This window comes from Emys orbicularis, chromosome 7 (assembly GCF_028017835.1).
Source record: "Emys orbicularis isolate rEmyOrb1 chromosome 7, rEmyOrb1.hap1, whole genome shotgun sequence".
NCBI classification, from domain to species: Eukaryota; Metazoa; Chordata; order Testudines; family Emydidae; genus Emys; species Emys orbicularis.
The window spans coordinates 126,587,671-126,603,088 of NC_088689.1; the positions used below are offsets into that span (position 1 = coordinate 126,587,671).

Here is a 15,418-nt window from a genome sequence, read left to right on the forward strand (position 1 = left end):
TTGAAATGCACAGATGTGAACCTCTGGGGGTAATTCAGGTGCGAAGGAGATGCAGTTAATGTAGTTTCTATATTTCATGTCCTGGTTTGAAAATTAGACTCCAACAAATTAGTTTATTGTAATACGTAACATGGCGAACAGAAATCAACTGTGTGTTGATAGGGTCCCCAATTCATTGCATAGCTCTTAACAGCTAAAGAGTCTGGCAAGGAGTCAAAGAGGGGAAGTCGTCTTCAGTTACTCCATGGGAGGAGGGAGTTTGGCCTGTGAACTGGGGGCAGAAGATAGAGAAGGGAGTCGGAAAGAGTCTAGGGAAATAGTGACAGGGTCTGGGAACAAGCAGACTGTAGTTGCTGGACATCGGGTCCCTGGGCTGGCACCCGGAGTAGCGGGTTGGCCCGGATTCCCCTACCAGCTGCTGGGAAAGTGGCACAGGAGCGGAAGACTGTCTGGATTGGCATGTGGACAGCTGAGCCAGTAGGACTTTGAAACCATGGAAGGAGAGGACTACAGTGATCTGGTTGGAGGGTTGAGTCATGAAGAGGAAGCACTGCGAGTCCTGGAGAGCCAGGAGGAACGTGGCGTGACCAACCATCAGAAGGGGAGCGTCAGACCTGAATGGAGCTAATCCCCAGACGACAAGCCTGGGTTCCATACTTACTCCTAAACTTCCTACTCACTGGAGGGGAGTGGTTCAGAGGCAGAAAGGGGAGTTAGATGCATAACTTCCAGTGCATTTGGGTACCCAACTCTCTTTTGCTTCTCTGAAAATCTTCTGAACCTGCTCTAGTGTGAGCATGTTGGGAAAAAGTTTCAAAAGCATCTAAGTGGCTTAAGAGCCAAAATCTCATCCAAGGGGCCTAAGGGCCATACTTTAAAAAGGTATTTTGGCCTCTAAGGATGTAGCTAGGCACCTCATAGGTGGTTTTGAACATCCCACTAGGCGTCTATCTGCATATTTAGGCAGCAAAGGCACAGATTTTTAAGGGTATTTAGCCCTTGCTGCACTAAACATTGCAACACCAGCTGATTTAGGAGAGTCTCGTTTTCAAAAGTGATTTAGGCACTTATTCTAAATCCCATAAACTGACAATGGGATTTTGGCTCCTAGGGGCCTAAATCCCTGACAAAATGAGATTTAGGCTCCTAAGTCAGCTAGGTGTTATCACGCTGAGCGCAGCACCCTTAGTGCCTAAATCACTTCTGAAAATCAGACAGGTCCCTAAATCAATTGGGCATTTTGAAGTTGATAAGAGGATAAAATTTCCAAACCACTTTAATACATTTACAAAACTTGTTATGCTGCTTACTTTGAAATCTCCTCTTTTCCAATGAGAAGCTGGCCAGCAGACGCTTGCAAAGCCAAATCCTGCTTGCCTTTCTTGGGCAAGGAGTCTCAATTTTTAAAGTTTGTTTAAAGCTGTTCACATTTACCCATTAAAAACTCAACAGTCTAAGCCTGGTTGCTGTAACTTCCGAGAAAAAGAGTGAGAAATCCTGCAGTGCCCATAGCAATAGGAAGGAAAGCATCTGCTAAACCCTCTGCATGTTTCTATTGCTTCGAGTTAAGTTTTTAAAAAGACAGCTCTCCCCTATTCAAATGCTCCAGTGCTACAGTTGACAGCCATGACAACTACAAGCATAGCCAGAATCTGTGCGGCTTCTCTGATTTCTGATTTTCACCCACACCTCCTTCAGTTTTCAGCCAATGATCAGAAATCAGAAGGCAGCTTGATAAAAACTGCTGTGTGAATATAGACTTACAAACAGTGGGAAATTCACTCTGCTTGCACAAAGCCCACGTTGTTTGGGGTGCAGGTTAGGGATCCCGAAATAAGATCTGAATGGGTGGACCCCTACTGAGTCCCACAGAAGTTAGTGGTCAGAGTTCTGCCTGTGTAGATCAAACTGGAGAATCAGGTTTGCCAGAGAATGGAAGAAAGAGCCTTGAAAATAAGTGAGAGCTCAGATAGCAGATTGCTTGCCATTGCTTCAAGAGTTGCATTAGCCAGCCTGTACAAAGGCACCTTATCTCATCGCTTGACATGAGCATTAAAGAGAAAGGAAACACTTGTGAATAACAGGCATAACAGGAAAACTAGTTAAGTGAAACATAACTGACTTCCAGTGGAAGCACAGGGACAGATTTTCAAAGTTAGTAGATGAAACTGTGTGCGTACGTTTCTGAGTACCTAATTTATGCATGCAAATACTTGATCTTTGCACACAAGTGTCTTATTTGCAAAAACACTTTGAGCATCTTCAGTATCTGTCCTAAGATTCTCCTTTGATAAATAATATCTCCCTTCTGATGTGGAACTATACACTTGTAAGTCCTATAATTTAAGTAATTCTGTTAGATTTCCTTGCTTCAGCGGCATCCTATAGACAAGTTGTCCTTCATATTTGTTAGAAATTACTCAGTAGTTATTTGCAAATTAGTTGCCATTTCCTAATGAACAAAAATACCGTATACCTGGTTGTTTTCTTCCCAAAGCAATACTCTGCATTCCTTGTATAGTGCCAATCAATACTTAATGACCATTTAGTGTTAACAACTTTTAAAATAAAATAATGTTTTATAATAATTTAAATTAAAAGCTCTTTACTACAGATACTTCTATAATAAATGCTGGTGAAATGACCTATTTGCAAGCGAATCACATTATAAATTCAGGTTTCAGAGTAGCAGCCGTGTTAGTCTGTATCCGCAAAAAGAACAGGAGTACTTGTGGCACCTTAGAGACTAACAAATTTATTAGAGCATAAGCTTTCGTGGGCTACAACCCACTTCTTCGGATGCATCCGAAGAAGTGGGTTGTAGCCCACGAAAGCTTATGCTCTAATAAATTTGTTAGTCTCTAAGGTGCCACAAGTACTCCTATTATAAATTCACATAACTCAATTTGCAAAGTCCATCTCATGCATACTAAAGAGACGTTAAAGGCTGTGCAGAATAGTAAAATAAAAAAACCCATTTGTATAAAGGAAATATGATTCTTTAAAGTAATATAAATATACCATAAATTAACAGCAATTCAAAAAATCACCAGCAGTGTGCATAGTTTGGAAGACGTTATATTTCATTTAGTGCTGTAAAGGCAAACACATTCTTTCTGGTCTATGCATAATGAAATCATAAGCAAAACAGCATATGATTTCTAGAAGCAATATAACAATTTCATATAGGGTCATGGTGTACTTAATTTGAGACTGGGCTACACATTCTTCATTGTTCTTTTGTCATCTCAAGATTTCTTGAAGAGTATAGTTGTACAGAAATGCAGTACAGGTTCCTAGAGTGGACCTCATTCATATTTTAAAAGTGATGTTGGGGGTGTCATTTTCACTCAAAGTTGTATAGAATTAGAATCCTTAGCAGCAAGCACATTTTTTCAATTTTAAACTTTTTTTGCCCCACTATGTCTTTCTTCTGCTTAGAGTTTGCAGTGTTATTGTAGCTGTGTTGGTCCCAGGATATAAGAGGAAGAATGTGGGTGAGATATTTTACTGGACCAATTTCTGTTGGTGGCAAAGGCAGAGACAAGCTTTCAAGCTACACAAAGGTCTTCTTCAGCTCAGTGTAGCTCAAAAGCTTGTCTCTGTCTCTTCTGGTCCAATAAAAAGATTCTCTCACCCACCTTCTTCCTCAGATATTTTTTAAAATCTTGCCCTAAATATAAAAGTGATCAGGGAGCCTAAATCACATTTTCAAAAGGGATTTAGGGCCAGATTTTAGATGCCTAAAGATGCATTAGATGCCTAATGGGGTTGTCAGAAGTACCCAAGCACCTAACTTCCATTAGAATAACCTGTTTAAGTGCTTTTGTAAATTGCATTTAGGCACCTAAATACCTTTGAAAATGTGGCCCTTTGGAGCTTAAGCCACATTGATTTTTCAGCGAGTCTTAAGGCTCTTAAGTTCAGTCACTTAAGTGCTTCTGAAAATGCTACCCTTATTGTCCAAAACTTTCTGAAAGAGGTGCCCGATCCAAAGCCCATTGTAATCATAGAATCATAGAATATTAGGGTTGGAAGAGACCTCAGGAGGTCACCTAGTCCAATCCCCTGCTCAAAGCAGGACCAATCCTCAACTAAATCATCCCAGTCAGAGCTTTGTCAAGCCGGGCCTTAAAAACCTCTAAGGATGGTGATTCCACCACCTCCCTAGGTAACCCATTCCAGTGCTTCACCACCCTCCTAGTGAAATAGTGTTTCCTAACAACCAACCTCGACCTCCCGCACTGCAACTTGAAAGTCTCAATGAGAGTCTTCCCACTGTCGAGGGTGGGATTCAGATCAGGCCCCAGGTGAGCTGCATCCCTGAATATGAACGGTCAAGAACCAAAATGGATTACCTGAAAGGATAGGCAAAGGCTATGTCAATGCTGAGGTCGCTCTCTGACTTGTTTGCACAGTCCACGCTGAGCCGCAGGCCTCCAGAATAACCACCGCATGTTGCAAATGCAAAGATTGCAAAAAGCTGTCAAAAACAAATGACATTTTAATTTTACATCAGTGACAAGAACAAATGTATCTATATAGCAGTTTTCTTGACTGAGTCAGAGGTCGCTGCCCAAGTAACTCCCTCACATTATCAATAATGCAGAGTGGTCAAGAACAGTTACTACTTCGAGCTGGGTTTTAATACAAACAGACTGGTTATTCTGAATAGTAATAGGAAGTGAATTCCATAATTAAGAGGCATAATTATAAGCTGCTCTTGCTCTCAGTGCCAAAAATTACAACCAGGCAATTTAGACCTTAGTTTAGACTAGGAACATATGGAGAAAGAGTGAAGATTGACCAAGTACAATGAACCATTTGAAATCTTTAAATGCAAGTAAAATCACTGCAAAATGTTATAAGGAGCCAGTATAGGGATTTCGAAGGAGTGACACAAAGGCAGACACATGGTTCATGTAGATATATTGACACAACATGCAAAATATGTTATCACATTATCCTTCATTAGATTTTAATGAGGCCACATATGACTTTGAATAAAAGACTAACACTATTCATTAGTTTTTGGAATCATGATTGTAATCTTAGACAGATGAGCAGATGCAATAAATCAATACTAAAGTCAAAGGAAAGCAAAGCAAGTTACAGAATAAATTCAACCGTCCAACTAGGCATGGGCAAAAATTAAGGTGGTTCAAATCCAGGTTCAACTTCATCTTAATTCCCAAAGACGCAGAGGTGGTAGTGCTATTGTTTTTCTTTTTTGCTCTATCTCTGTTTTAAAAACAGGAGGACAAAGCTGGCATTGGTTTTGCAGTTGTCCATTTAAGATGCTTTGCAAAAACAAAACTTGACATGGACATGGGTCAGGCACTTGATTCTATTTTTGTAACTTCTATAAACATTTTTTTTTAAAATCATACACTGGGCCAAATTTTGTTCTGACTCGCACCAGTATAAATCTGGAGTAATTCCAGTCATTTTAATGGAATTACTCCAGATCTACACTACTGTCAATGAGAGTGGAATCTGGCTGTCTAGATTATGTCATGTTCATATTAACAATGAAATAAATGATGGGTCAGTGACGAAGGAGGAATACAAGCATAGCACACACATGTCAAGTAAAGCAGAGCCTGTCCTGAAGCACTGAAGGGACAGATGTGAGCAGCAACATGAACAGTAAATTTGAGGCAGAATGAAAGAACTGCTGTATTAAAGACGGAGAGACAGGAAACAGAAAACTAGAGCATACTGTAACCCCATCCATGGCACAAGACCCTAATAAGTGCTGTCAATAACAGCTGTACACCTTCACCCCACCAACCACTCCACTTCATGGCACAATCACAGCCAAACTGGGAGATGCATTATCCTCCTCTGTCTTCAGGTTTCCTTAATATACATGTATATTTTTGCCAGCTGTTGCCAGGTTACCTGGCCTGTTCCTGAGCATTTGGAACGGAAAAAGCTTTTTGCTGGCGCAAGATGATTTGCTGGGGGTGATCCAGAACAAAGCCAGGCCACAGCGTTTGTACGGGCACTTGAGATTGTATGGGAAGGAAGCACTCAACACGAGAGGAACAGCAAGTGGAGAGGAACAACGCAGAAGTACGAGGTCAGTGACAATGGGAAAGACTGGCTGCTAGACAGTTGGATATTCTGGCCTTTTCCCACATAAGTAATACTTTGTGCTTAATGGCGGGAAGATATGTAGGGCCCAATCCTAGGTCTTTGTGACGTGGCAGTAAGAGCCAGGTAACTCCTTGCAGTCAGATATGTCAGACCTACACTGGACGGATGGATGGACTGACTAACACTGCACTGTAGGAGACTTAGGGGTGCGATGGCAGATGGGGATCGTGACCCATTCCCCCAGCAGCCCTCTATGGATCTTGCTCTCCCCTCTCCTTTCTCCACTGAAGCCAGGCTACGCCGTTCTAGGGCAGCTGTGGGAAGAAAGAGGAGGGTGGGCACTGCGGCCCCAATCTAATAAAAACAAAATGAGCAATGGCACCTAGGCATGGCTGGGGGAGGGGACTGCAGAGGGCCTGTGAATTTCCGCTCGTTCCCCGCCCTCATCACCATGGAGACAGGAGTAGACTCCAGTTCCACTTTGGAGATCCCTGTTAGGAACGACGCAGCCACTTCAGTCTCTCCAAATGATTGACAGGAACCTGACCCGTCACGTTCCCCTGAAGTGTTGTGTGTGACATGTGGGCCCCCCATCCATGGAGTCAGCCCAACTCATGTAGAACCAGGCCTACAGGAGGGAGAGGGACAAGACTGTCTAGCTGCAGGCTCCATGTAGAAGCGGGGGCAGTTAGCCAGAGGGCCACAAGCCCATCCCATAAGAAAAAAAATTCTGGCCAAATTGTGGCCATTTGAGTTTGATTCAATGTTATTTATATAATCGGAGTATGTTTTCATGGAGGACAGGTCCATCGATGGCTATTAGCCAAGATGGTCAAGGACGCAACCCCATGCTCTGGGTGTCCCTAGCCCTGATTGTAGTCTTTAGGCGCTATCCCAATAGAAATAATAAATAAGGCATGACTCCCCACATGACAGCATCTATACAACACACTTCTACTTAAATCCTAGTGGGATTTCAGTCAGCAATGGGTGGGAGCTGAAAGGAAAATCTATAAGGGGCAATGATAATTAAAATCCAGAGAAAGAGTTTAAAGCCAAATCAAAACATAAAAATCCCCAGCTATAGCAGGTGGCCTTCCAGTAAATTTGCAATGACCACTGTTAGAATGGAGTCCCAATAGTGAAGGGGGATGAGACATTCTCTTCATGCCAGTGTGATGGCCACCATCTTGGCCACCACAACAGGGACTGAACAAGGGGCCTCCAGAACTAAAACCACGAGCTGCACTAGTTTGAGCTGAAGAGCCAGGGCTCCCTAGCTGGGCTTGTAGCAGGCTCCTATCTTCGGTGGACTGTGCACAGAGGGGAACCCGTAACACTCATTCACAGGTATCCCAATGCTAGCATACACTATGTTCTTCCCTTTCCCCACAGCATTATTAAGTACTTGTTACATGCCAGCAGTGTCCTTGGCCCTGCCGGTACAAGACACAAAGGACAGACAGGCCCTATTCAGAAAGCTTGAAATCAGTGGGAGTTAGATGCCTAGGCACTTTTGAAAATCCCACTAAACATCTACCTACATCTTCAGGCGCCGGAATTTAAAAATCTGGCCCTTGGCTCCTCTGTCTTGGCTCCCCATCTATAAAAGGGGGATAATGACATTTCCCTGCCTTACAGGGTTGCTGTGAAGATAAATACATTAGAAAGATTATGGGACGTTCAGACACTAAGCTAATGGGACCATATAAATGCCGTAGATAAGAAGATAATTTTAAAACAATATTATCAATCCACGTCCTTTTGGGCAGAGTCTTTAGAAATTTACCTCTGCTACGATGCCTACAGAACCCCGCCAGCTGACTGCAGATAGTAGTTGTTCATCACTAGCCTGTTTACTGTACAACATTAGCATATGCCGCCATTACCTTGCCATCCCCCCTGCAGTTCTCTTACCCCCCTCCTATCTCTTGAAGCAATATTATAAATGTTTTGGGGCAGGAACAGTCTTTTTCGTTAAAGGCCTGTAAAGCACCTAGTCTAATGGAGCCCTGATAGTGGCCTCCAGCTGCCACTATGTTCTGAATAATGAACAACAGTAATAGAAAGGAGTAATACAACATTTATTCAATCACTTTTTAAATGTCAGGCTGGCTAAAAACCTAAGCAGGTAAAAGCTGAGATTTGCTGTGTTTTAGCTTGTTAAATATTTATCCCGAAACTATAAATGTTGCTACCGTAACTGGAATAATAGGCCTTGATAGTAAATGAAGCTCAAACATTTCCTTTGTAAATAGGAGTTATTCTGCACTTGGAACTAATTGAATTCCATACAGAATCGCAATGAAAATTGGTATTAATCATTCTGTTTTAATTTGTAAAGGCAAAGTCAGAAAACAATCTATTTAAGGAGAATGGGAAATACCGGAGCTGAGCAGCTTTCTGGCCTAATTAATGGAGTTGCAAATGCAACTATTTTGCAGATATGCAGGGGGCCACAAAGATTAATAGACCATAATAAATAAAGAGGGAGCTAAAGGCGTGCAGGAAGAGATAGCCCTGCTATAAATACACAGTAGCATCTCCTCCATTTCCCTGGCAGCTGGGCTGCTCTGTATTTGGGGCACGGTGTTCAAAGAAATGTACACATTGAAGGTACTTCTGTTTTGCTAAAGCTTTATAAGATAGTATGCACCTATGCCATTTAAACTCAACTTAAACTTTTAATCCAGGGGCGACTTGATGACAGCCTGTAAGTATCTACAGGGGGAGCAAATACTTAATAATGGGCTCTTCAGTCCAACAGACAAAAGGTCTAACACAATCCAATGGCTGGAAGGTCAAGCTAGACATATTCAGACTGGAAATAAGGTGTACATTTTTAACAGGGAGCGTAATTAACCATTGGAACACTTTACCAAGGTCACTGACCATTTTTAAGTCACAATTGGATGTTTTTCTAAAGGAATCATTTTGGGGAAGTTCTATGGCCTGTGTTCTACAGGAGGTCTGACTAGATGATCACAATGGTTCCTTCTGGCCTTGGGAGCTACAAAACTATCCATCTCTTCATAAAGAATTTGCCACAACCACAGTTATCACTACTCAGGAGGGAGCAGTAACTTTCCTTTTCCTCTACGCTCTCTCCTCTCCTGTTTTGACAGCTTCTCTTCAGTGGGCGAGTCAGTCTAGGCTACCCCTGAATTTGTGCAGCCTCTTTAAATTCCTTTTCCAGCCATGGTCCAATGCCACAGCCTAACAACACTGCAGGCCAGTTCCCATGTCTGTTTGTCACATCCAGCAGCCTTCTGGGCTTTCTCAGAAGCCTGGGGGAGGATATGGATGTGGGCTCCTGGCTACAGGTGAAAAGATGGCTGGAAAGGGCTCTGCATGTCTGACTTTACAGAAGGCTCCACAAAAGCTGGGGCTTGTCCTGACACCGCCTATTGCTTTGTCTCTTGCTGTGGGAGGGTCATCAATAGCTAACACTTTGAATTGACAGAAGCTAACAAAAGCACAGCTGGTCTGGTGGCAGCAGCAGGAAATACACAAACAGCACCTTTTGGGAGAAGCTCTACATGTCACATGGCAGACGGGAAGAACAGAGGCTGTCAACAATGGATATTTCCGCCTGGGTTTCATGGCAAACTTGTAAGCATTGTTTTCTTTTTGTTCAAGCAATGCTTCTTTGTCCAGGCTCCCTTTTTGCTTTCACTGCTTTATACTGTCAATTGGTTTTGCCTGTGCTGTAATTTTGCAAGGATACTGTATTTTATTATAGGTAGATTTGTGTAAACTGCAGCTGGAAACCCCGCAATGGGAACTTGATGGGCCAGATTCAATAAAAACTCCATCTGGAAAATAATTTTATTGAACCTGGCCCCTCTGAAATTGAAAAGTTTATTGTCAAAAGTCATGTTTCATTATGCTCCTGTTTACTTCCTACCCATAAATCCACACGTACCGATGTCCCCATCTGTGCCATGAATGCACACCATATTTCCTCTTAAAATTAAATAAATCTTCTTCCGACTACACAGCTGCCATGAGCCACTAGGGACTAGACTGGGTCCGTAGGCCCAGCCCTGAGCAAGAAGCGATGGGGGAGCAGCACTGCTCCAGGAGAAATAGTGACTCGGAGGGTCACACACCATCTAATCACTGAGTACAAAGGGGGTGGCTTACTGCTCAGTTTGTGCCCACTCCGTCCAGTGGTTGATGCAAGGGAGAGATGAGGCAGAGATGAGGCTCCACCCATTTCTGGCAGCTCTCCGCCTCCTCCCCAGTTGCTGTGTGTGAAGGAGCAGCCAGAATGCTGCGCCACACAGGGCCTGGCCCATGGCCACACTGGTGGGGAGGTCATTGCCTTAAGTTTCCCGCTTGGCCATATTAGGGAGAGTCACATTCTCTTACGTGACCGCTTTAGCTCCTTGTGGCTGAAGAAGCCATGAGCAGCAGGAGGGAGGAGCAGTCAGGTGAACAGCTGCCCTGTGTCAAAAATGTTCCCTTCTCGGGACAGCACAAGTGAGCAGGAGCTGCCCTGGAGGGGGCCTGGGCATCAGACTGAGAGGGAGCCTGGCCTCGTTCAGCCATGCTGCCACTGCTGGGGAGGGTGCCAGAGCACCGTTGACCGAATGGGAGACCATGTACATCGACTGTGTCCTAGAGTTTAAGGCCAGAAGCGGCCACCAGATCACCTCCACTATCTCACAGGCCACCAAACACCACCCAGCACCCACGCACCAAGCTCAGCAACCAGAATTAGACTAAAGCCCTTAGGAAACTCAGTTATTGCATGCCACAGAGAGCATGGCTTCGATGGGTGGTATTTCCCACACTCCTCAGTGTCTGTAAGTATAATATGCCATGCCACACACCACTAGCCCACTTCTTCCATTTGTATTACAGTCGCATTCATGAACCCTAAATGAGATCAGGGCCTTACTGTGCAAGGCACTGCACATATTATCCCCATTTCACAGATGGAGAACCAAGGCACAGAAAGATGGAGTGATTTGCCCAAGGTCATGCAGGAAGTCTGTGGCAGAGCTACAACTGACCCTGGAGCCGCCAAATCCCAGTTCAGTGTCTTAACCACAAGACCATACTGCTTGCCTCTTTCAAAAGGCAGCACATCTCTGACACTCAGCGAGGTGGTGGTTAGAACATGCTCTTTTATGAGCCTCCCCTTTCCTTTGTCACCCCCTCACTCCCTCCACAATCTGAGGCCTTCACCTGTGTAAATCCATTGTAAAAATCTCCAGGTAGTGACTATCTTATGTTATCCCTGGAAAGTGTTATGACACTATGTAAAACGAATAAATATCTGGTGCCTAGTGAATAGTCTGTAATGCACAATACACTTCCAGAACTCATTTTACTCCATCTTTTAAAGATCCATTTGTTACTAATTGCTGTGGGGGGAAAACCACACAACAGACCATTGACTTCTAACAGTTGTATTAGGCCAAGCATAGGAGATGCCAGGGTTCAACAGCTGATTTACTTGGATCAATTGGAAGCACTTAGAGTTTTCTTCTATTCTGAGATCAGACCATATCTTTAACAGGAGGACAATCCAGCCTCTAATTTTGCTCCTGCGATCCACTGCACTCAGGTTTACATAATACTCAGAAATATGATTTGCCAGTGCAATGACAGATACCAGATGGTGATCAGTCTGATTCGGGGACACAAACATTTGTAGTTGCAAATCAGTTAAACTTTCTGAAAGTTCAGAATTTCAAATATTTGATTCACAGCAAGAGAGGGCAGATATTGAAAATTTAGGTCTGACGTCCTAGCAGTATGTAAGAAAGTTAGCATTTCCCTATCACGTAACACACCCCCTCCCCACACACACAACCTTCACTCATCCTGCCATCCCATGTTTTAAAAAAAAGAGGGGGAGGGAATATATTACCCTGCTTCAAAATAATTTTCTTCAAGGTCTGCTGAATTATATGGGTTTTTTTTTTTCATTGAACCATTAGAAGATGTAAAAATGTCTGATGTGTCTCAAGTTAAAAGGCTTATGTAGAGCATGTGGCAGCTAAAACATCCTATTAGGACGCTAACTGCCATTTAAAAATTGATGAAACATTTATATAAACCACTGGCTTTTTGCACACATAGGTTTATTTTATGCAAAAGTCCGTGTGATAGCTCTAACTTTGACTGGTCTTATCAGTTCTGTGAGGTACACTGTCTAGTGATGGAGCCCTGCCCACATTAAATGTGAAGAGGAAAGCAGGCCTCTGTATACACCCAAATTCCTCCCAAGTGGAAAGGTAAGATTCCAGCTTTATCTGCTAATCTTGCCTTCCTGCTATCCCAGGAAAGCTAAAACTCTCATATTCGACCTTAAGGTTGTTTAGCTTCATCTAGACGAGAGGAATGGCTCCCTGGCATCTTCATTCAGTGCCTTCTTCTTCATTAGACAGCATGTTCCTAGACCACCCTTCTTTCCCAACGCTTCAGTCGATCATAACTTGCCTCTCAAAATGTTTCAAGCTGTGGATTCCTACTCTGAGGAGCTCTGCTAAGATCAGGGGTTCATAGATCACTGTCTGAGAACTCTAATCTGAACTGGATGAGGTCCACATCAAGCTATGCCGAGAGGTACTTACTTCTTCAGAGTTTGAAATTAAATGAAAAACAGAGATTACAATTTCAGAGTAGCAGCCGTGTTAGTCTGTATCCGCAAAAATAACAGGAGTACTTGTGGCACCTTAGAGACTAACAAATTTATTAGAGCATAAGCTTTCGTGGGCTACAACCCACTTCTTCGGATGCATATATTACAATAACAGTCATGAGAACCATCAAGTGCTGTTCCCACACACACACACACTCTGATCACACTGGTACAGCTTTGGCACCACTTTCACCATAACAAGACTGGCCTTTAAAACTTTTACTTTGTGCTAAAGGAGCTAAAATTGAATGAAAGACCTTCCAACACGATTCCCCTTTTCTTAAAACTGGAAAGCAAGAGGGGCTACAGGCCATTTTTAATAGCAACATATTAAATATTTGCATTTTTTAATTAGCGATTTTTATCTATTTAAAGTGTATTACAACAAACACACTTTCTGGCATGATGATCAAATAAATATTTCCTTTTCCCAATTCTCTATAATAAAGAGATTGCAAAATGTTTGGCAAATTTTGTACTGCCTAACACCTTCCAATAGGGCTACATGAGAATAAGTCAGAAGAGTATATGGGTCAAAAAGTTGCCTTTTGTGCATTGGAAACACTTAGCTCTACCGCACGGCTTTCAGAGGACACAGTATAACACACAGTGTATCTTGATTAAGTTATGATTTGTTTAAAGTAAATATAAAGACAATTCAACTGAAGTTAGTAATGTGAAGATTCAAAAGCACTGAACAAATATATGGTGAAACATTTAAAGCAGAACTGACCTCCCAAAACGTCACTGTTGAAAGATTAAGGAGCGCCTTCTGATCTAAATCTCTGCCTGTTCCTTTTTTTAAACGCTGGCACTTTTCCCATGCCAATCTGAGATGTGTGCTTCCTGGAATCACTTATCCCACAAGCAGAGCAGATGATCAGATTATTGACTTTGGGATTCCTAATTATATAAACTTGACTGGTTGATAAATTAGAGCTAGCTAACATGATCACATTTGTTCAGTGCTGGGAAGGGGATGATTGGTAAGAATTTTCTTCCTCCCCCTGTTATCCACATAGATTGCTGAGATAATTTTTATCCTAGTGAGAAATAAAGAGTTACAGCGACCGTCGACTAAATGCCTGGATTTAGCATGCCATCTTTAAACAAACAGCAACATTATGGACAACAATTGTTTTGGTGATAGTTGAGAGTTACTCAGACCAATGCTAATGGGAATTTGCAATATCAGGGGCTTCACAAATCTAAAACAATTGTTTTATTTCTAATGACCCATTTCAGAGTTTCAAGAACCCTCCTCTGAAAATGCTGGTGCTGCCCATTGTTAGAGAGAGGATACTGGATTAGATTGTCCAGTTAGCAGATCCCATCTGGCAATTCTTATATTTCTACGATCATTCTATTGCGTGAACTGCATTAAAACCACTATAGTAAACCACTCTAGAACATGTGTTAGGTTAGGTTTAAAATAAAAGGCTAAGACTTTCCAAAAGTGAGACACCCAACCTCTGAAAAAAACAAGCATCCAGAAATGGAGGCACGAGAAATCAGTCATTTTTGAGAATCTTGGACAATGGCTTTAGAACAGAAGTGCTTTCTATAGAGTAACACAGTCTCCTGTAGACCCAGGACTCTCAGTAAGTCGTTCTCACATACTAACCCAGGGTGGGATAAGCAAGGTCATGTTTCATCAGGGTACATTTAAACAGATTCTGATTCTCACACTAACAAGTTACAATTCACACATGCTGAGGCCCCTCTACACTGCCAGGGCGTGTTAAAGTGGCCTTGAGTACATAATTCCAAGATAATGATATGGGCCCAGATCCTGAGTATCCTCAGCTCCCATTAGATCCCAGTCCCAGGTCATTGGGAAGTGAGTGCGCTCCGAATCTCAAAGGAGATGCTCAAGAACTTACAAAAAGGTCCATACTGGGCTGGATTGTCTCCTATACCTCTTAGCTTGGTGTGGGCGCTACTCTAGTGGAACATCTCCCCAACTCAACTCCTTTTGTGCTCCAAGAGCTGACTCCATTGCACGTTCTTCCCCCTCTGCCTGGGGTCCAACCGAGGTTCCCCACTTGTGAGGGAGCAGCTCTGTGGGCAACAAGGATCCGAGCAGGGCAGCAAACCCTGCCAGCCTACTGAACTCAATACAACTTGGAGCTGTACTAACTAGGTTACCTCTACCCTTGGAGCTCGGGGTGGGATTCCCTGCTCGCATGGCCATACTCGCACTAGTTCTCATTGAACGAGTGCACTAAATATAGGAGTGCAGCCGCGGTAGCTTGCCAAGACCAGCCATCGCAGGTAGAAGCCTGCCTGGACCCTATGGATACATACTCGGAGTGGCTAGCTCGGGCCATGGCTCGTTGCTGTCTGTACTACTGTGGCTATCCTATTTTTAGCAAGCTAGCACAAGTATGTCTACATGGGCTGGGACTCACACCCTAGCTTCAAGTGAACATGTAGCCCATGTCCTTGGTCCTCTCCCTAGCTGGGGGACCTAGCTAATAGAAGCCATGACCTCTAGGGGGGCAGTGGAGCTGTGCAACAGGGCAGAGGCCCTTCCTTCTAGATACCCCACAAGGCTGGGAGAACTTGCCAGCTGCAAACCCTGCTGATGGTCATTGTCAAAGGCCCCTTATGTCAAAACAGTGAGTCATGTTTCATGCCCAAAGAGGAGAGAAAAGT

The 15,418-nt window shown here is 43.2% G+C and overlaps 1 protein-coding gene across 1 annotated transcript in view; it reads right to left on the reverse strand.

The window, feature by feature from the left end:
- Positions 1-15,418, reverse strand: part of SYNPR (synaptoporin) — a 190,819-nt gene that overhangs the window by 47,072 nt on the left and 128,329 nt on the right. Inside the window, exon 3 of the mRNA XM_065408284.1 lies at positions 4,359-4,483. Within this exon, the coding sequence (XP_065264356.1) occupies positions 4,359-4,483 (125 nt within the window). The remainder of the gene's footprint in view (positions 1-4,358; positions 4,484-15,418) is intronic.